This window comes from Passer domesticus, chromosome 17 (assembly GCF_036417665.1).
Source record: "Passer domesticus isolate bPasDom1 chromosome 17, bPasDom1.hap1, whole genome shotgun sequence".
NCBI classification, from domain to species: domain Eukaryota; kingdom Metazoa; phylum Chordata; class Aves; order Passeriformes; family Passeridae; genus Passer; species Passer domesticus.
In genome coordinates, this window is record NC_087490.1 from 1,400,222 (window position 1) to 1,419,961 (window position 19,740).

The 19,740-nt window shown below is 58.7% G+C and overlaps 1 protein-coding gene across 1 annotated transcript; it reads left to right on the forward strand.

Moving 5' to 3' along the window:
- LIF (LIF interleukin 6 family cytokine) lies at positions 1 to 3,104 on the forward strand. Its single transcript, XM_064392935.1, has 3 exons — positions 1 to 19; positions 1,676 to 1,854; positions 1,997 to 3,104. Exons 1-3 carry the CDS (start codon positions 1 to 3, stop codon positions 2,432 to 2,434), a joined length of 636 nt encoding a protein of 211 aa, XP_064249005.1. The 3' UTR covers positions 2,435 to 3,104.
- Positions 3,105 to 19,740: the final 16,636 nt, after the last annotated feature.

Below are 19,740 nucleotides of genomic sequence, written 5' to 3' on the forward strand. Positions count from 1 at the left end.
ATGAAGTTCGTGCCGGCAGGTAAAAAAAAAAAAACAAATCGACTTTGGGGATACTATTTCCCCTTCTCCCCCTCCCCTTTTTCCTCCCCCTCCCCTCCTTTCGCCGGTGATGCTCGGGCGCAGGCGGGTCCCGTTGGATGCCGCCGCTGGAGCCGGAGCGAGGGCTCCCGCCGCGCCGCGTCCCCCCCGGGATGAGCATCTCTGGGAATTGGCAGCGGGAGCGGAGCGCGGCGCTGGCGCGGTCCAGCCAACATCTGGACACTTATATAACTGGAAATGTTTCCAAGGAAAAAAAAAATCTCTAGGAGGGGGGGAATTTTTTTTATTTTTTGTACTTTTAAATACTTTCTCCCCCGCTGCCGCTTTTCCTCCTTCTGGGTCTCCCGGTGCCTCAAGGCGCTGCCGTGCCGGGAGCGGTGGAAGGATGGGGAGGCCGCCAAGTGCAGGAGGGGGTCGGAGGGAGCAGCCCCCAGCCCGAAGCCTTTCTGGGGGTCCCACGGGGCAGCACCCGCCGGGGACTCCCCACCCTCCCAGATCCCGGCACACGTGCGGCAGAGCCTCTCCCTGCCCAGCTGTGAATGGGCGGAACAGCGGCCGGGGGGGCACAGCGAGAGGGGCTCCTGAGGCTCCGGGAGTCTGCATCCCCTGGGGACACCCGGGCGCGGGGGGCAGGGTCCCCCCGTCCCGTGCGGGTCAGGGACTGGAACACGCCCAGGTAGATCCTCTCCCACCTGGGCAGGGTAAATAAATCGAGGCTCGGATTACCCGGCACCGGCGGCACGTCCGAGGCGCTGACAAGTGCGGCGACTTCGGCGCTCGTCACTGCCCGGGGACTTCGCCTGGCAGCCCCAGCGCTGCGGGCACGGGACCCCCACCCTGGCGGGGCCCTGCTGCTGGCATCCAGGTCACCCAGCGGCGGGGACACCCTGGCCACCCTGCCCGAGGTGGCAGCGGGCTCCAGAGGCGGTCTGGCCTCTCCGGGCACGGGTGGATCCCGGGTTGGGGGGGTGGTCCCAGCGGACCGGGGCTCGCAGCCCCCGCGCTCAGGACGGAGCTGCCGGCGGCTCAAGGGTCCCCTTGTTCCGCGCCCGGGGACTTCCTGGCTGGAGCCTCCGGCAGCTGCGCCGTCTCTCCCCAGGGCTCCTCGGCGCTGCGCCCACTGCTCAGACGGGGAAACTGAGGCAGGCGGTGGGGCCGGGAGCGGGAGGAAGGAGGGAGGGCACGCCGAGAGCAGGTTTCCTTGCGGGAGCCCCGCTGAGTCAGCCGGGCCGGGGTGGGGCCTTGCTCCCGAAGCGCCCGGACCAGGATAACGGAGGAAAAAGCGTCTTGCACGTTTGATTAAACACGACAGGTCGCCACCGGGCCGGTTGCGAAATGTGGGAATGCTGCGGGGCCCCCCGCCGGGAAGGGAGGCGGGGGAGCGCCTGCCGGGGGGCAGGTGAGGGGGCCGGCGGCGGGACGGGAGCTGCGGCACGGCCGGCACGGCAGAGCGGGGTCTGGGGGCTCCAGCTGAGCTGGACGCACACCCAGGCGGGTGAGTCCCTGCTCCAGCTGGACACCCTCCCTTTGGGTGCCTGGAAGCGGGATCATCCCGGGTGATGTATCAGCGACAGCGCGGTGGGCCAGCGTGGCCTGGCGCCAGTCCCACCGTGACAGTGGCCTCTCTCCCGCACAGGCGTCGTGCCCTTCGTGGCCCTGCTCCTGCTGCAGCGGCGGCCCGTGGCCGGCCGGGCGCTGCTGGTGAGCGGCTCCGGCTGCCCCAGCCACGGCCTGTGCCGCTCCAACGTGCAGGAGCAGACCCGCAGGCAGGTGGCCGTGCTCAACGCCACCGCCCAGGAGCTCTTCAGCCTCTATGTAAGTGGAGCTCGGGGACGGCCGGGGATCACAGTGGGGGGACCGAGCCCCACTGCATGAAGGGGGAGGGCTGGGGACACCGTGGGGACGGTGGCAGGGGGGACACGGGGTGACAGGGGGTGACGCTTGCCTCTCCTCCCAGCTGAAGTGCCAGGGAGAGCCGTTCAGCAGCGAGAGCGACAAGCTCTGCAACCCCGCTGGAATCTTCTTCCCTGCCTTCCGCGTGAACCGGACGAGCGAGAGGAAGGAGGTGATGGTGGCCATGTACAAGCTCTTCGCCTTCCTCAACGCCTCGCTGGGCAACATCACCCGCGACCAGGAGGAGCTGAACCCCATGGCCAAAGAGCTCCTCGAGCGGCTCCACAACACCACCAAGACCACCCGAGGCCTCATCTCCAACCTCACCTGCCTCCTCTGCAAGAACTACAACATCTTCCAGGTGGACGTCAGGTACGGGGACAGCTCCAAGGGCAAGAGCGCCTTCAAGAAGAAGCAGCAGGGCTGCCAGGTGCTCAGGAAGTACGTGCAGGTCATCGGCCAGGCAGCACGTGTCCTCCTACCTCATCTCAGCCCCTCATGAGCGCCCGCCCCGGCCACGCTGCCTCTCTGCTGCTGGGCGGCCCCCGCCGCTGCCTCCCGCATTCCCGCCTTCCTATTTATTACCCGGACCCTGCGCCGGCCCCATCCGCCCTCCGGTAATTTATTACCCCTTGAGGGGGTGAACGTGGCAGCCCGGAGTGTCCCGGGGTGTCCTGCACCCTGCAGGCCGAGGCAGCGCGGCTCCGAGGAGCACGGGCTGGTCCCGGGATGCGCCTCAGCCACCCCCGGGCCCCGCGGGCTGTGGGGGTGGCGGCAGGGCCGGACTCTGTCCCCACGGACAGTGTCATCAGGGAGAGCACCCGGACAGATGCCCTTGAGCACCGTCTGACAGCTGTCACTTCCCTGGAGAAAGGATTGTGAGGAAGGACACTGGCATGCAGGGACGTGTGGACACGCTCCCCCTGCACATTTTAGGGCTGGCTTCCCCTTCAAGGAGCCAAACTGAGGGTACTGGTGGCTGTGCTGCCTAGGGCTGGGTCCCACTGTTTGGGACAAGGCCACCTGTGTGGGACTGTCACCGCACTGTGGAGCATCATCCCCCCGCGCGGGCACGGCGGGGCACGGAGCGTCTTCTCATTCAGAAAAGAGCTTTTCCCTTCGGAAGAGCTTGAGTCAAATAAGGGCCAGGAGCTGGGCTTGCACAGCTGAATGCAGCCCTGCTGTGGGGGCGTGGGACAAGGGGACACGGGGACATGGGGACGTGGGGACACAGGGACGGGCCCCAGGCCGGTGGCAGGTAGCGCCGGCACGTTCCTGGCACCAGAGTGGGTTGTGAGGGTTATGCCTCCGTGGAAAGCCCAGCGTGCACTGACTTTTAACTATTTTATTGCCAATAATTATTGCTAATTAATTAATAATATTTGTGGTAATATATTCCTGAAATTCTATTTAAATATTTATTTTTTTATATTTCTTGGTCTACTTTTTTAAAATAAAAAAATAGAAACTGAGTGTATTTGGCTGCTCTTCCTTGAGTGCCTTTTGTGCTCACCCTCAGACACCTCTGCTCCCCTAAAGCACCCTCAGGGGAAAAAACCCTCAAGGCGTGGCTGTGGATCACAGTCCCCTGCCACCTTGTTCCTTCCTCCCTTCCCACCTGCTATAGGATGGCTGATTGGAAATATATTTTTCCGGGTGGGAGGAATGTTTAATTTGACTCACCAGCTGCTCAAAAGCGCTGGGACGATGTGGGACTGTCGTGGTGCAGGGACCATCGTGGTGCAGGGACCATCGTGGTGCAGGGATTGTCCTGGCAGGGGAGCATCGTGGTGTGGGTGCCACAGCAGCATGGGGAACGTCATGGCACGGGCACCACCACAGTGGGGGGACCATCCCAGGGTGTGGAGCACCGTGGTGTGGGGAGCCCCACTCTGGCAACCCTGGAAGTTCCTGTGGCAGCGGAGAAAGGCTGGGAGGAGGCTGAGGGAGCTGAGTGAGCATGTGCGAGGTGGAGGGGACGCACCAGATAAAACCAAAGCCGCTTCCCAGGCCGTGCTGGGAGAGGCTCAGCAGAGCCTTGCCGGGGCCAAGACCACCTCAGGCTGCAGCCGTGGCCCGGTGCTCAGCGAGCGCCTCGCATGGGGCTCTACCGGTTAACAAGAGCCCGATTATACGGGAGACGTTGCAGCAGGATGATGAAATTTTCCTCCTCCTCCGGAGCCCTTGGGCCACTGGCCAAACCTCCCAGGCATGAGACAGCAAGCGGATGAGCTAAGATCCTGTGTGATCATCTCTCGTGTCTCAGAGGAGCCCCAACCTAAAGATCACCACAGACATTCAGAAGTTGCCCCCTCAGCCCCTCTTCCTCTGCCCTGAGGGGCCGTGTTGCCCAGTTGTGCCTCTCAGCTCCTGCGGGAGGTTCCATGGCCTGGGTTTGACCCCAGACAGGCACTGCCCTGTGCCGGGGGCAGCCTCGTGCTGCACCAGTGGTGACAGCAGGGACAGCAGTGCCCATTTCCAGCCTGGCCCTGCTGTCCCTTCATGGAAGGGACGGATGCCAAAACAGAACAGGCTCCTCCATCCCACAGCCGAGGCACCCAGGGACATCCCTGCATGCCATGGTGTCTCCCCATGCATGATGTGGCTTTCTTCCATCATCCAGCCTGCCAGCAGGGAAGGAGCCCTGGGTGTCTCCTGTGTCCCTGCCCTGGAGGATGCCCATTTTGGAATTGCAGCCCATTTGTGGGGCTCGTTTCCTGCCTGCACTGTGGGATACAATACACTCAAAGCAATACAACCCCCCCACAAAAACACAGCCACGGGGCAGGGCATCATCACTTTAGGAAGGGCATTATGCCCCGGGACCAGTCCTGCAGCACTTGTCACCGTGGCACCCTGACAGCTGCCAGGGTCACCCTGACCCTGCAGCTGGGGACACACAGGTGTCCCCATGGCTATTGTTACCACGGCATTGTGTGGCCAACATTTCCTATGCTGGGAAGTCCAGGGCTGGACATCCAAACGCAGCCTTTCCTTGTGCCAACACCCACAGTTCATCCCCGCCGGGGGTGTGGAAGGTGCCGTGGGTGCCACCAACCCGCCCCGGGCAGCTCGGGGGCTGCCAGGCCCGGGGACAGGGTCGGGCCCGGCGGGGCCGGGAGCTGGGCTGGGGACAGTGTGAGCGAGGAGCAGAGCACATCTGGATTTCTCACGCTTGCGTTCAACATCCCTCCTCATCCAGATGGCAAAAATAAATAAATAGAATAAATCACAGCCTCCTGACATAAATCGGGAACTCACGCCCCGGCTCTGCGTTTCATGAGTCTCCCTGGAAGACAGTCAAACACAGGCGAGGACAATGGGCTCACTTCTCCCCTGTGTCGGGTCATTCCCAGTTAAAGCTCATTAGCAGCAGGCGGGGTATTAACTCTTCCTTCCCTGGAAACGCGTGGACAAGCCCCTAAAATTCCCCAAATCCCTTCCTCCATCGTCCCGCGAGGTTTGGGATTTGGGGCCGGCGGTGGCCCCCGGCTCGTGCCATCGCCCCAGCGAGGCAGGACACGCTGCTCTGCTCATCCCAGACTCGGGAGAGATGGAAAGGGCTTTCGATTACCTCAGCCAGCGGCTGATCCCACCCAGCCGGCGCCCCGGGGAAGCGGGCCAGCCCCGCGAGCCGCACCGGGAGCACCGCGCAGGACCCGGCGCTGCGGCTTCCCCAGCGGCACCGGCAGCACCCTGTCAGCGACTCCCCTTCGGCCCCAGGACCAGAAAAACTATGTTGGCTGGGACGAGGGCCAGGAGGGGTTCCGGGGAGCCATCCGCTGCGATGGGAGCGACGCCCGCGCCCCGATAACGGAGCGGCCTGACCACGGGCCCCGAGCGGCGGGTCAGCGCTGCCTTCGGGGAGCGGGATACGTGAGGAGCTGCTCCTGCCCGCGGTGAAGTCAGTGCCGCTGCCTGGGTGTGACGGGCTGACCTCAGCCCTTGGCCCCGCGGCGCGGATCATGTGCTGCCTGACGCCGCGCGAACCCGGCCGGCCGGGCCCTGCGCTGCCCCGGGGCCACGGCCGGACGGGACCCGCAGGTGCGGGGCTGGGCACCGCCGGCTGCGCGTCCTCTGCGCGGCGTGACCCGCGCTGCAGCCCCGCACCGAGCCGGCGGGAGCATCCCCAGCGGGGCTGAGCTCGCCCGCAGAGCCGCGGCTGGCGGTCGGGTCGTCCCCTGAGAGATCCCAGGTGGAGCATCCCGCCTTCCCCCGTGTGCACCCGGGCTGGGGTCGGACTCGCTGGTGCCCACTGCAGAGCCCCTTCCCCACCCCAAGGCTCGGCGCTGGCCAGACGCGTTTGGCCGGTGACCGTCCCCACAGCAGGTCCCCAAGCCGGGTCCCCGAGGACGGGAACATCGCATCCCGAGGGCCGGCTGGAGGCTCCGTCCCGGGCTGGCCGCCGGCCCGAGCACGCAAAGCAGAGCGAGCCCATCTGAAACGCATTCGGGCGCTGTTGCTGCAATAGCAGATGCTCCTGCGGGTCGCCGGCCACATCACAGCCCGGCGAGCGGGAACCGCACGCTCACATGGGAAGAAACAGTTCTTGTCCCAAACGGCTCGAACTCCTAATTGGGGACCAACCGTGACAAATAAACAAGACAATAGGCTGGAGGCGAGACGAACGCAACCTCTGTCGCAGGAGCCGGCTCCGAGAGCCGCCCCCGTGCCCAGCGGGGGACCTGGCACCGCCCGCAAGAGCCGGGGGGACGGCACGGCCAGGATCCGGACCCCCGGCAGAGCCACTCTCTGTGTGACACCGCTGGAGCTCGGGGCTGGCTCGGGAGCAGGATGACACATCCCCAGTGGTCCCCCGAGACCCTTGTCGGTAGCTTTGCTCAGCAAGTGTTTAGTCTCGTTTGGAGCGGGGTCAGCTCCAGCCCTGCGGAGCTGCTGGAGCGGCCTCTCCGTGCTGCACCCCAGCTTGGGGCTGCTGGGGACCCCCGCACGGGGCTTAGGGACCCTTCTCCCCGGGAAGGGGATGCTCCGGGCTGCCTTGGAGCCACGGGCGGGGCCGGCCCCGGGGATCTGATAGCGCTGTTATCTCCGCGCAGCTGTCGCCCTCCACAGAGAGCAGGGCGCTTCCACAGCCCCGGGTGCGCTTGGCACCGATGCAGGAGCCTCGATAAAGCGCTCAGTGCCCTGGCCGGACCCTGAGCATGCAGAGCACCCGGTCATCAGTGCCCAAACGGCAGTGAACATCCCGGCTCTTCCACTCCTGCTCTGCTAGGGTCTCATGGGATGTGGAACCTGCCTTGAAGACTGAGCCCAAAACCCAAAATTCAGCAGGACCTGTGAGGGTGAAGCTCGTTGAGACACATCTGCTTAACAAGGCATTTCAGATGGCCTGAGCCTACATGACTCCTGGCCCTAGGGGGAAATCAGGGCTCAAGGGAAAGATCTCACCTAAGGAAAGGGAGGACAATTTGTGATGAGGCTGGGAAGAGTGAAGAGATGGGAAGAAAAGTGTTCGGAAGCAAATCCCAAGCAGGCTTCCAGAGGAGGAGGCAGCACTGGGAGAGACCCGTTAGGATGGCAGGGATGGTGGGGAAGGACCAGCCCTGGGGCTAAGCAGGAGCTGTGGCAGGTCCCCAGGCTCCTTGGACCAGGGCTGCAGAGAGGGTACAAGCCACTGAAGCCCCCTGTACCCCTTCTGCTGCTCCAGCTCGGGGCCTCCAGCCCTGTAGGACACACAGGGATGTGCCACATTTGTCTGCACATCAGTGCAGCTCCGGGGGAAGATGAGCCCCTGCTGTCCCTTTTCCCACTAAAACTAATTCAGGGAGTCAGCAAAAGGAGCGGAGATTCCTGGAGAAACAGAGGAAAGGAAAGCAGAGATTCCTGTCCATATGAAGGGGAGAGGGACAGCAGCCCTGGCTGAGACTGAGGGGTCTGTCCCTGCTCTTTGCTCTCCCCACACTCTCCAACCCCGGGGCACAGCAGCACTTCCAGCCCAGTGGCACCACAGGGGAACAGGGGGACACTCCCAATTAAAACTGGGGATGTCCCATCCTTTATTTCCCCGCTCAGGGCTTCGCCCAACAGCAGCAGGACCCCTCTGCTGAGGACCCCCAGCCCATGCCTGCAGCAGGCAGGGACTGAGCCTTGATGGGCACCTTGGGTGTCCCACCAAACTTGGCCGCACCTCCCTCACCTGGCTGAGCTCACCACGGGGATGCCAAACATCCCCCCTGGCCTTCAGTGCATCTGGGACAGGTTTTAGGGCCAGAAGAGTTGACATGTTCATTCTTTACAGCAGAGTGAAGCGCTACCTGGCCTGGGTCACGCTCCCCTCTTGTTTCCTAAGAAAACAAGGTGTGCGTGCAATCCTGCCGGGCGAGCGTGTGCGCGCCTGTGGCTGCCAACCAAATTTGACTAAGGGCCTGAGGCTCCAGAGATAGGAAGTTCCTACACGTCTTGCGAAGGCAGGAGCAGGAGAGGAGCAAGCTCCAAATGAGGCCCCACGGCAGCAGCGTGAACCCAGCCCTTAAAAGCCACTGGAGATTGTCCTCTGCAGCCGGACACTGTGAGGCACAAACGTGCTCCTAGAAAGATTTTTCCTTGTTTTTTTCCCAGCCTGGCATTTCCCACATGGGCTCTGCTGTTGGGACAGGAAGGACGGCCATGGGTGGGTGAAGTCTGTCTCTTCCTGGCAGCCCTGGTGAGATCCTGCCAGGCTCTGGGATGGGGATTTCCACGCGGAAGCTGTGGTCACCCCACCTCGGCGTTGCCAAATTGTGCTGGCAAACACCTCACCTTGGTGCTGCTGTGTGTCAGCCTGCTGTGGGGCAGCACTGACGTGCTCATCACCCTGGGCTCACAGGTGACCCCAACACCTTTGGTCCCATCACCCCAGCACCACTGGTCACCATTATCCTGACACCACCATCACCCATCACCCTGACACACTGATCCACATCATCCCAGCAACCACCACCCCAGTACCTGCAGTTCCCAGTGCCCCAACAGGACCAGTCCCCACCACCCCAGTACCACAAGTCCCCACTGACCCAGCACCACCAGTCTCCAGGGCACCAGAGGCTGCAGCCCCTCAGGATTTACCAATCCCTAGGGACAAAGTGAAAGGCTCTCTCCTTCCCTACCCCTGCTGTAATTAATGTTCAAGCTTCCCTTGCTCCCTCCAGCACACCAGGGCAGAGGGGCCCGGCCCAGCTCCCGGTGCCGGCGGGGAGAGCTCCGCAGTCCCAACCCTGGGCGCATCCTCATCCTCGCATGCTCGCCTTGCAGCCAAGCCCGGGAGGAAACAAGCCCCAGCTGTGCCTCTTCACAGCTACTGTGACCGGGCTCTTCCCCCAGAAGGTCTCGGCCGAACAGCGGGAGGGACCTGCCCCTCCGTGCCGGAGCTGGGGCAGAACAAGCTGCGCTCCCTGGATGGGAGATGCAGGGTGCAAGGGCTCCTCGCTCCCCATGCGGCAGCCCCGACCTGCCACAGCACGGCCTGTGGAAAGCCGGGATAAGACAGGTCCCATCCCGCGATCTCGGGGCCGGTTCCGCGCAGGGCTGTGTTTACATGTCCCCGTGCCGGCCCACATCTGTGTTTATGTGTGTGTTTCCGTACGGGTGCGTGTGGCTCCGTGTGTGTGGCGGGGTTTCTGGGTGTGTACGGGTGTCTCTTCGCGTCGGGCTCTCAGTTAACCTCTTAGAAAATGAAAACAAGCCTGGAAGGCTGGCAGCTGTTGCCGAGCTCCTCTCCAGCGCCGCTCCCAGACAGACGGTAACCGCAGGTCTGATGACCGAGCACACACACGCTGCCCTTCGGGCCTTCTTAATTGCGCCGTCAGATATTCTGAAACAAAGGAAATTAAAGACTAAACTGATAGCAATAAATATGTCACGGGAGCAACGGGAGGCAGGCAGCTCCCTGGGCGGCTGGGAACTGGCAGCAGGGAGGGAGAACGGGATCAGGAGCTGCTGGAGCCATGGGCAGGAGACCAGCTTGGTCAGGGCTCTGCCGAAAGTTGGGTGGGCATTGGCAACGCTGCTGACCCCGGGAGAGGCCTGGGAACGCTCCAGCACAGACGGGCTGGATGGCCACGTTGGAAACTTGTGTAGGTTCTTGCCAGGTCCCAGGATTTTTTTTTTCCCTTGTCTTTGCCCAGATTTTCTCTGAGCGGCTCCTCTGACTTCCTCCAGCTGCCTGCACGCGAGCTCTGCAGCAAACGCCTGGAAAGAGGTGGGAGGAGAGATGCCACCCTCTCCCAGTGGGCACATGGCTGGTGGCACCGGAGGGACTGCTGGGCACAGATCTGTTTGCCTCCAAAGGTGTCAGCACCAATTTAGGGGCTGAGCTGGATGGGGACCACCAAAATGGTGCTCAAGGATGGGATGGGAGAGCACTGGGAAGCTGAGCTGGTGCAGGCTGGCTTCAGAGCAGGGATGAGCAGGATCTGGCAGCAACTTTGGCAGCGGCTGGCAGAGCATGGGAACCACTCTTCCACTGGCTGCCAGCTCATGGGATGAGGTGATCACTGTGAGAAAGCCCTGACCCAGCAGGGGAAACAGCCTGGCAGAGAGGCAGGAAAAGCCCAGCTCCTGCTGAGCCTGAGAGGTGGAGTGGGAGGTGCAGGGGATGTGGTGGAGCAGGGCAGAGCAGGGAGCACCCTCCACTGGAGGGTGGGACAAGACACTCCGGGGCCTTGACCACAGCGAGAGACATTCAGGAGAGATCTTCCTGATTTCCCAGGATTGCTGCCTGTGGAAGAGCCCCAGGAAGAGACAGGACAGGGATGCAGAGCAGGCGGCTCGCTCCCACGCAGGAGCTGCTCACCGCAGCATCTCCAGGCTTCACTCCCCAGCTCCACAGACTTCCTCCCAACCTCGGCTTCACAGCTGGGATGTGCAAGCAGCTCAGTGGAGAGAAGATGGAAGCAAGACTGGCTCGGACACGGTGGGATGAGGGGTTGAATTCAGGCAGCAGAAAGGCTTTGCTGGGCTGAATCCCTTCTGGAGCCAGAAGGTTTTTTGGCGTCCTCACAGCGGTGTCCGGCCTATTGTGGGAAAGCACTGAGCGCCGGTCCCAGCGCTGGAGGCAGTGTCACACGGCTCGCGGGGAGCGCTGCGGAACCAAGGCACTTCTGGCTCAAAAACATATTTCCATAACCACAGGGGAGGAGAGAGCCAGCTGGGCAGAAAACACAGGCAGGGCAGTTCCCTAGAAATACCCAAACACCTCCAAAAAATAACCCGAGGTAGCAACCGTCCCCAGCCCCGTGGCTGGATTCATCCCGTTCGTGTCTCCCAAATCCCCCGGCTCTCCCAGCTCTGCCATTCCACTCTCCTGGCGCAATTGCTGCCAAGTTCCTCGGCACTGATCTAAAGGGCAGCTGGGTGTCCCTGCGGCACCCGCAGCCTTTTTGCTGATGGGCACTTTGCTGGGGCAGCTTCCCTTCCCGGGAGGCGGAGGGGAAGGAAGCGCGGCCGGCGGGGCTGGCAGTGCCCCGTGGCGCTGCCAGGAGGGCTCGGCGTGCGGCTGCGCTTCCGCTGCTCGGAACTGCGGAGCCGCTGCCTCGGGGCACGGCAGCAGCTGGCAGGGAGGGACGGGCCAGGGCGCTCCAGCCCGAAATCCTGGCTGGTGCCCACCTGCCGTTCCCGCCGGGATGTGTTGGGTGCCAGAGGCAGGCGCGGCCCCGCGGGGTCAGCCCGCAGTCCCGATGCCGTGTGCTGGGAGGGAGCCAGACCTGCCCGGTGCTGGCACAGGGAGCCTTCAGGTGCTCAGCCTGGTCTGGAGCCCAGGAATTTGGCCCAAGTGTGGGGCAGCCCCGAGGAGCAGGGCAGGAGGGAGGCACTGTGCGGAATCCTGCAGCTGGCTGGAGCTTGAGCATCTCAATCCCAGCTGCAGCTGCCCGAGGGGTCCCTGCTGGGAGCAGTGGGGTTTGGGATCTGTACTAGTTACACAGAACAAGGGATGGAGGTCAGCAGGTTTGCAGGTGACTCCGAGCTGAACAGTGACACACCCAAAGGACAAGGCCGTCCAGAGGGACCCGGGCAAGCTCAAGCATCCCATGTGGTTTAACAGGACCAGTGCTGCTGTTACACCTGGGCTGGGGCAACCCCTGGGATCAGTTCAGGCTGGGGATGAAGGGATCAAGAGCAGCTCTGAGGAGAAGGACTTTGGGGTGCTGCTGAGTGAGGGCTGGCCATTCCCTGGCTGTGTGCACGGGACCCAGACACCCCCCATGCCCTGGGCTGAGCCCCAGGGTGGGCAGTGAGGGGGGATCCTGTCCCTCTGCCCCTCTCAGGTGAGACCCCACCTGCAGAGCTGCCCCAGCCCTGAGGCCCAGCACAGGAGGGACCTGGAGCTGCTGGAGAGAGTCCAGAGGAAGCCACAGAGATGTTCCAAGGGCTGGAGCCCCTCTGCTGTGAGGAAAGGATGAGAAAATTTGGATTGTTCATCCTGGAAAAGAGAAAGTTTTGGGGTGACCTAATTGTGGCCTTGCAGTTCCTAAATAGAACCTACAAGAAAGACATTCATAAGGGAGACAGGACAAGGGGGAATGGCTTCCCACTGCCAGAGAGCAGGGTTAGGTGGGATACTGGGGAGAAATTCCTCCCTGTGAGGATGGGGAGTTCCAGGCACACAGTGCCCAGAGCAGCTGTGGCTGCCCCTGGATCCATGGAAGTGTCCAAGGCCAGGCTGGACAGGGCTTGGAGCACTCTGGGATAGTGGGAGGTGTCTCTGCCCATGGCAGGGGGTGGAATGGGATGGCCTTTAAATGTCTCTTTCAACCCAAACTATTCTGTGATTCTGTGAGAAGAGCAGAGGAGACCGTTGGATGCTGCCCACCCTTGATGCAGGAGACAGCTGAGTCCCTGGATCCATGAGGATCCTTCCTGGCTGTGTGCCACGCTGGGAAGAGGAAGGAGAGGGGCAAGGCAGCTTCTCTTTGAGTCTCAGTGGGAAAGCACCAGGAATGACAGCACCTTGGGCCAGGGGAAAGCCAAGGTTCTCCCCACCTTTGTTCATTCATGTCTGTGGGTGAGACATCCCGACGTGCCAGGGAAATCACTCCACTGCTCCCTGGCCCATCACGGAGCAGGCTGTGGCCCCACAGTCCCACACAGCCTGGCTGTTCCCATATCCCCCTCCTTCTTCCCCAGGTGAGCCTCCACGAAGGAACTTCCCACCAAGAACAGACTTGCCTTGCTCCCAGCAAAGGGAATGTGCACCCTGGCTTGGCTTAGGAGCTGACTGTTACTCAGAAGGGATGCAGCTTTCTCCATAAGCTCCCGCCTGGCAAGGGGCAGCTGCCGTGCCTGGCCTCCTCTTCCTCCCGGCCCACGCAGCTGGGGGAAGTGTCTGGCACAGAGCTCCTGCTTTCCTGAGCAAAGGAATGTTCCTTGGCTGTGGGAGCAGCAGCAGGAGAGCAGGTGGGTCCCAGGAATGAAGTGTTTTTCCCTCCTGTCTTGGCTTGAGGAGGCCAGCGCTGCCTTTGCCATGTCCTGGAAGCAGAGGCTGGAGCCAGGGGAATTTTATCATTCTCCTTCACCTGTTGTCTTCTTCAGAAAACACCACAGATAAGGCTCAAAAACCAGTCCCCCAATTCAGTGTGGCTCCTGAGTGTCCTCACATAAATCCTCCTGAGACAGTTTTCAGCAGAAAACCAAGTTTCAGAGGAACTGGAAATAGACAGCAAAACCACCTGAAGATGACCCATAACTCAGCCCTCAGTGATTCCCATCTCATTCCATCTTTGCTCCACTATCATACACCAAACCATCTTCCCTCATGTTCACCCTGTGAGCCAGCCCAGGGCAGGCTGTGCTCACCCAGGGAGTCCCTACACAGCTCCCAGGAATGCTGCTCACACCACAGGATTCATGGGGATCAGTCTTAATCTCCAGACTCACTAAACCCAAAGAAAGTGACTCTTTGTTTCTCTAAAAATCTGCAGAAATACTGAAATCAGCAAAATCCTCGTCCTTCCTTCACCAGCAAGCAATGGCTAAACATTATTCTAGATCAAAGGAAGACAGGAAGGGCCAGATCAGACCTAAAGCCCATCCAGCCCATCTCTGCCTCCAGCAGTAACTCCCAACAGATGCTCCAGAGGAAGGTGCAAAGCCTCCTCGTTGCACAGACACAAAATATTGTGCCTGAGCAGGACTTCTGATCATCCCCCACAAGGGCACAGGAGCAAGCCCAGAGGTTTTGCTGGCCAAGACCAGTGGGGTGCAGGTGGGATCCACAGCAGCTCATTCAAAGACCAGTGTTGGGGGGAGATGTTTCTCTGCAGATAACGGAGAGAGGGATGAAAGACTTCCTTCAGTGATTCAAAAGGAGAGCCTGTCTCCACTCTGAATCACCCTGGGAAAGAGCTGATCTCTCTTCATTGACCAAATACGGAGTTTAAGGCCGTTGGCCTTCAGTCAGAGCTCTCAAACATCTCAAATTGGAGTGGGTGCACCAACAGAAAGGGTTTCAGCTTCAGCAACATCCCTCCATATGCACCTCTCTTTGATGCCTCCCTCAAATACCAAATGTCACCACTAAGGTGCAAATCACAGGAGAAAGTGAGATGGCCCCCAGCAGAATGCTGAATTTAGGGAAAATTAATTTCCCAAAGCCCTGCTTCACAAGGCTTTCCAGAAATATTCTAGACTAACAAAAGAAACTCCTCACAGAAATCTACACAACATCAGAAATGGCAGAGAAGCATTTGTTGAGAGCACATTGAAGAGCTGAGCTCTGTCAAATCACTCCTGGCTGGCAGAGTTGTGCCCTCAGGAGAGTCACTTCCACTTTGAATTTCAGCTTCTCTGTCTTTATAGCGGGCATAAAGCTCATAGAATTGTAGAATACTTTAGGTTGGAAGGGACCTGAAAACTCATATTGACCTGAAAACTCACCCCCTGCCATGGACAGGGACACTTTCCACTGTCCCAGGCTGCTCCAAGCCCTGTCCAGCCTGGCCTTGGGCACTGCCAGGGATCCAGGGGCAGCCACAGCTGCTCTGGGCACCCTGTGCCAGGGCCTGCCCACCCTGCCAGGGAACAATTCCTAATTCCCAATATCCCATCCAGCCCTGCCCTCTGGCAGTGGGAGCCATTCCCTGTGTCCTGTCCTTCTTACATGAGATGTTCAACCTCCCTTACCGAGAACCTTGTGACCCGCGGGTGCAATAGTGCTGATGGATTCATGGAATTACTAATGGAAAGCAGAGGAAACAGCAGCTGCAAAGCCCCAGCCTGCCCACGGGCAGCGTTTCCTGCCGCAGTGATGCACGGGGGGCTGCTGGTGACAGCAGCAGAGCCCCTGTGATGTCACACCTCCAACGCCCCGCGGCTCCCGGCGGCTCCGTGGATGATCCTGGCAGGTCTGAACAGGAGGCACGGCGCACGCGGTCCCGCACGGCCTCCTCACCCCTGCACCTCAGCCACCAGGCGCTCGGGGAGCCTCTTCAAAGGTGCCCTGACATCAGCAAAGCCACAGCACGGCCGCAGGTCTGGCCAGGCCCGGCTCCTCCTGGAGCGATTATCAAAGCACGTGAATGACGGAGCCGTGCTGACCGTCACTGCCTTTGTCCGGCGTGGAAGGACGCCCAGGAGGGCAGACCTGACTCTCACAGCTCACTCTCCTTCCCAGCAGAGCTTCTCACACAGCACGCTCTGTTGCTGGGCTATAGGGAATTTTTGTCCTGGTTTTCTTGACGTGATCCTTTTCAGACAGAAAACCCTGACTCATGAAGCCGTGACGTTGAATGTGCTGCTGTGTAAGGCCTGACACAATGAGACACTTGGCACCCGCTCGCTCCGAGCCCGGCCAAGGGGAATATATGCATTTTTAAGAACTGAATATCCTAATTTTTTACTTTTAAGGAATAGGGAAGCCTTAGCAATGCTGTAGCAACGAGGGTCACCCAAACACAGTCAATGTCTCCCACTGGAGAGTTAAAAAAGCGAAATGAAAAAATAATGGTTTTCCCTTTGCTTTTGCAATCAGTGGCCAAATATGCTGCTGCTCTTCCGGCATGAGCAGCTGCCAATTCCAGAGGAGAAAATCTCTTGTAGCCAAGTAGCTCAGCTCTTACATTCTCTCCAAGAGCCTGGGAAAAAGGAAAGGCGGCCAGCCAGTCGGCTAAATAACTTTTGGAAATAAGTAGGTAATGGCCCTCCAACACACCACTGCCATGGCAGGCTTACTTGCATGCTGACGTCTTTGTTTGAAGCAGAAAATTGACACATCCATGTCAAATCCTTAGATCTCCTTTACAGAAACACTGTGAGTTGATTGTGGGTCAGATTTCCAAGTCACCAAAAGCTTTAAAGCACAAAAAGCTTCCCCAAAATTAACATGCAGCAAAGTATACTTGGATGAGCCCATCTGGCCTCAGCTAAAATGTACTGAAATACTGGGATTGGAGTTTTTTTGGCTATTCCTGCTCCAAGGCTTCCAGTTAAACTCTCTGTGCAGCTATTTGAAAATAGAAAGAACACAATGTCAGGCAACTGGCCTGAATCCTTATTTATTTCAGTGTCACTCCAGTACTTCAGCAGGGAAACCAGGTAACAACCATCAGGAATGGGAAATATGTGATTGTACAGGCAACTCAGCTGTGCCTGGGTGTCCTGCTTGCCAGCATCTCCCAGGTGCTGAAGCATGCACTGATTTGCCATGGAATAACACCAAATTTTTTTGGGGAGTTTTTGTGCTGTGCTAGAGGCTCTGGCTCCTCTTGAGCTCGGTCAGTGTGGAGGTTTGGGCCAAAACAAGAGGTCTTTGGGATCCCTGCCCCTTGGATAATTCCCCTTCCACCCTTACCAGCTGTTGGCAATGAGGGGAGCCAGGTCAGGGAAAGGATCTGGATGAAAGTGAACCCAACCCATGGGAAGTTGATCTAAGCTTTCAGGAGAACACGGAGGTTGTAACTACCTGTGCTGTCCCTTCCCAGCCCATTGCTTAGGGGACACAGCTGGGAGTCACCAGAGCCCTGCTGATGTGGGACTGTGTGCTCCAGGAGGAATGAACAGCAATGATTGCCTTCAGTGGATAAGATCCAGACTTCAGTAATGGCAGGGAAGATGCTGGGACTGGAAGACGGAGATTAACTTCATGGTGAGAGCCCACCTGCACAGTGCCTCCAGCTCAGGAGTCCCAGCACAAGGAGAACATGGAGCTGCTGAAGCCAGGCCAGAGGAAACCATGGAGATGCTGCAAGGGCTGGAGCCCCTCTGCTCTGGAGCCAGGCTGGAGAGCTGGGGGTGCTCACCTGGAGAGGAGAAGGCTCCAGGGAGAGCTCAGAGCCCCTTGCAGGGCCTGAAGGGGCTCCAGGAGAGCTGGAGAGGGACTGGGGACAAGGGATGGAGGGACAGGACACAGGGAATGGCTTCCACTGCCAGAGGGCAGGGCTGGATGGGATATTGGGAATAAGGAATTGTTCCCTGGCAGGGTGGGCAGGCCCTGGCACAGGGTGCCCAGAGCAGCTGTGGCTGCCCCTGGATCCCTGGAAATGTTCAAGGCCAGGGTGGAATAACCCGGGATTGTGGAAAGTGTCCCTGCCCATGGCAGGGGAGGAGTGAGGTGAGCTTTAAGGTCCCTTTCTATGAAAACCATTCTGTGATTCTGTGCCTGGAGAGCTGCAGCAGAGAACAGCTGGAGATGTGCGAGCAGAGTTCAGCATGTTTTTGCATGTAGGTTTTTGCATGTAAGCAGAGCTCCTTCACTCTGGAATTATTGGTTATTAATGGAGCTGCATCCTGCAGTGCTGTTTTAATATCACTGAGGAAGCACTTGGAAACATCCAACAGATCAAACCCATGTAACAAAACTCCTGCAAGGGCTCCTAAGATGGCTCCTGCCCCAAAGGCCAGCACTCCCTCTGTGGGGAAAGAGAGGGAGGGAGGGATTTCTTCCCTAAACCTCCGAATGTCCCCACACTGCAGGGTCTCCTGCATCCCAGCACTGCTCCTCACCCACAGGCACATGCAGCTTCTTTTTTCAGTCTAGAGTGAACTTTTAAGGAAAAGTATTGAGGGACAAAAAGCAACTGTCCCCCTGATTCTGCTACAAGGCCCTGACCCTGGCTGTGCCTCGACCACCTGCTCAGGCTGACATTCACAGAGCTGAGGCTGGCAGAGCCTTGGGCACTTTCTAGCCAACTCCAAATGCCAGTTTTGTTTTCTGGAGACACCATTTTCTTGTGTTTTACACAGTCTTACTCTCTTACTGAAAAAAAGGTCTGTGTGTGATTCAAGGTCAATCTACTGCACAAAGGACTTCGTTTCCTGTTATCAAGCCCAGACTTTCATGAGAGTAAACATCCCCTCACTGCACGTCCTGTAGAGAAACACGAGTACCATGAAGAGAATATAGCATGACATGCTTGGAAAAGAAACCAGTACCTTGTACTTGCCTCCCACATCCCCCTTCTCCCTCCGGTGTTTGCCCGAAGCCCTTCAGGGCAGGGCTGGGTGCTTTTCTTATAAACAGCCACAAACCTCCATGAAGGATGTTAAATCATAGAACTGTGGAATGGTCTGGATGAGAAGGGACCTTACAGCCCATCTCATCCCACCCCCTGCCATGGGGACACCTTCCACTATCCCAGGGTGCTCCAAGCCCTGTCCAACCTGGCCTTGGACACTCAAGGGATGTGAGTGCTGAATCCACTGATCACAGTCAGGGTATTTGCATTCCTTTTTTCCCCGTGTACAGCCAGCTCCCCAGCCAGGTATTCACACCATCAGCCAATGGATTCTGCCTTAGAACACTGGGTCATTGATGCTCTGGAAATGCCAAACAGGCCTGTCTGGCACATGGACACCCAGGGTGGTGTTTCCTATGGAAAACTGTGAGCCTTCGGAATCTCAGCCTCCGCTTAAAGGAAAGATCTACATGCCAACCAGACTTAAATTAGCCTTGGAAACTGATTCTGGAAAATGTGCCAGCTCAGATGCAAATCCCTCTTACTTACCTCGTGATGACAACAAAAGCCTGGTGAAATTTTACTCATCCATTAACAGAAAAGACCTTGCCTGGTGACACATGTGGGTGGGATTCCAGCAGGGTGACATTGCTTTTGGCACGAGGGCCTTGGCCCCCAAGAATGGCAGCCCTGTGGCATGACAAATGCAGGCCACAGCCACATACCTTACCTGCTGACTCAAGGGGAAGAATGCAGAACCTACAAAAATTAAACTTCCAGCCAAAATCCCGAGATGGTAATCTCACAGAACAGCCCCTGGGGTAAAAGATTGATGATTAGAATTACACTCAGGAAAACACTGGTTGATTTCTAAACACCTTCAGAACAAGTTATAGCCAAGACATTCCACTGGGGTCACTTCCTAATCCACTGGAGGGAAAACATGAGCACTCAGCTCGCTGGGACAGTGATTTTTGTCTCACCACCATGGATAGAAGCCCCTCAATGCCCCATTAATATCAACGGCAGAACTCTCCTGTTTTTAGCATGAACTCATATTCATTTCTCCTCCTCCTGGGTCATGTTTCGTTTCTTGTCTCTGCCATTTCTCCAAAACTGAAGCAGCAGCAGCAGTGATCAGATCAGATGACTTCCTAGGTCACACACACAGCCGTGGAAATCCCAAAAGAATCCTCTGATTTCAGGTGAAAACCAAATGTTGATACCTGTCCACCTGCTTCCCGCACAGCCCCAGGGGCTGTTCCTGCCAAGGACCGGCTATTTAAGGATGTGGTTGAGAAGATAGGTTTTCTGTTTGACTTCAGTTTTACTTTCAGTTTGAAACCAACAGACTGCTCTTCTTATTAAACGTTGTCCCAGAAAGCAGGAAGGATTTCCAGAAGCCTCATTCACCTGGCTGTGG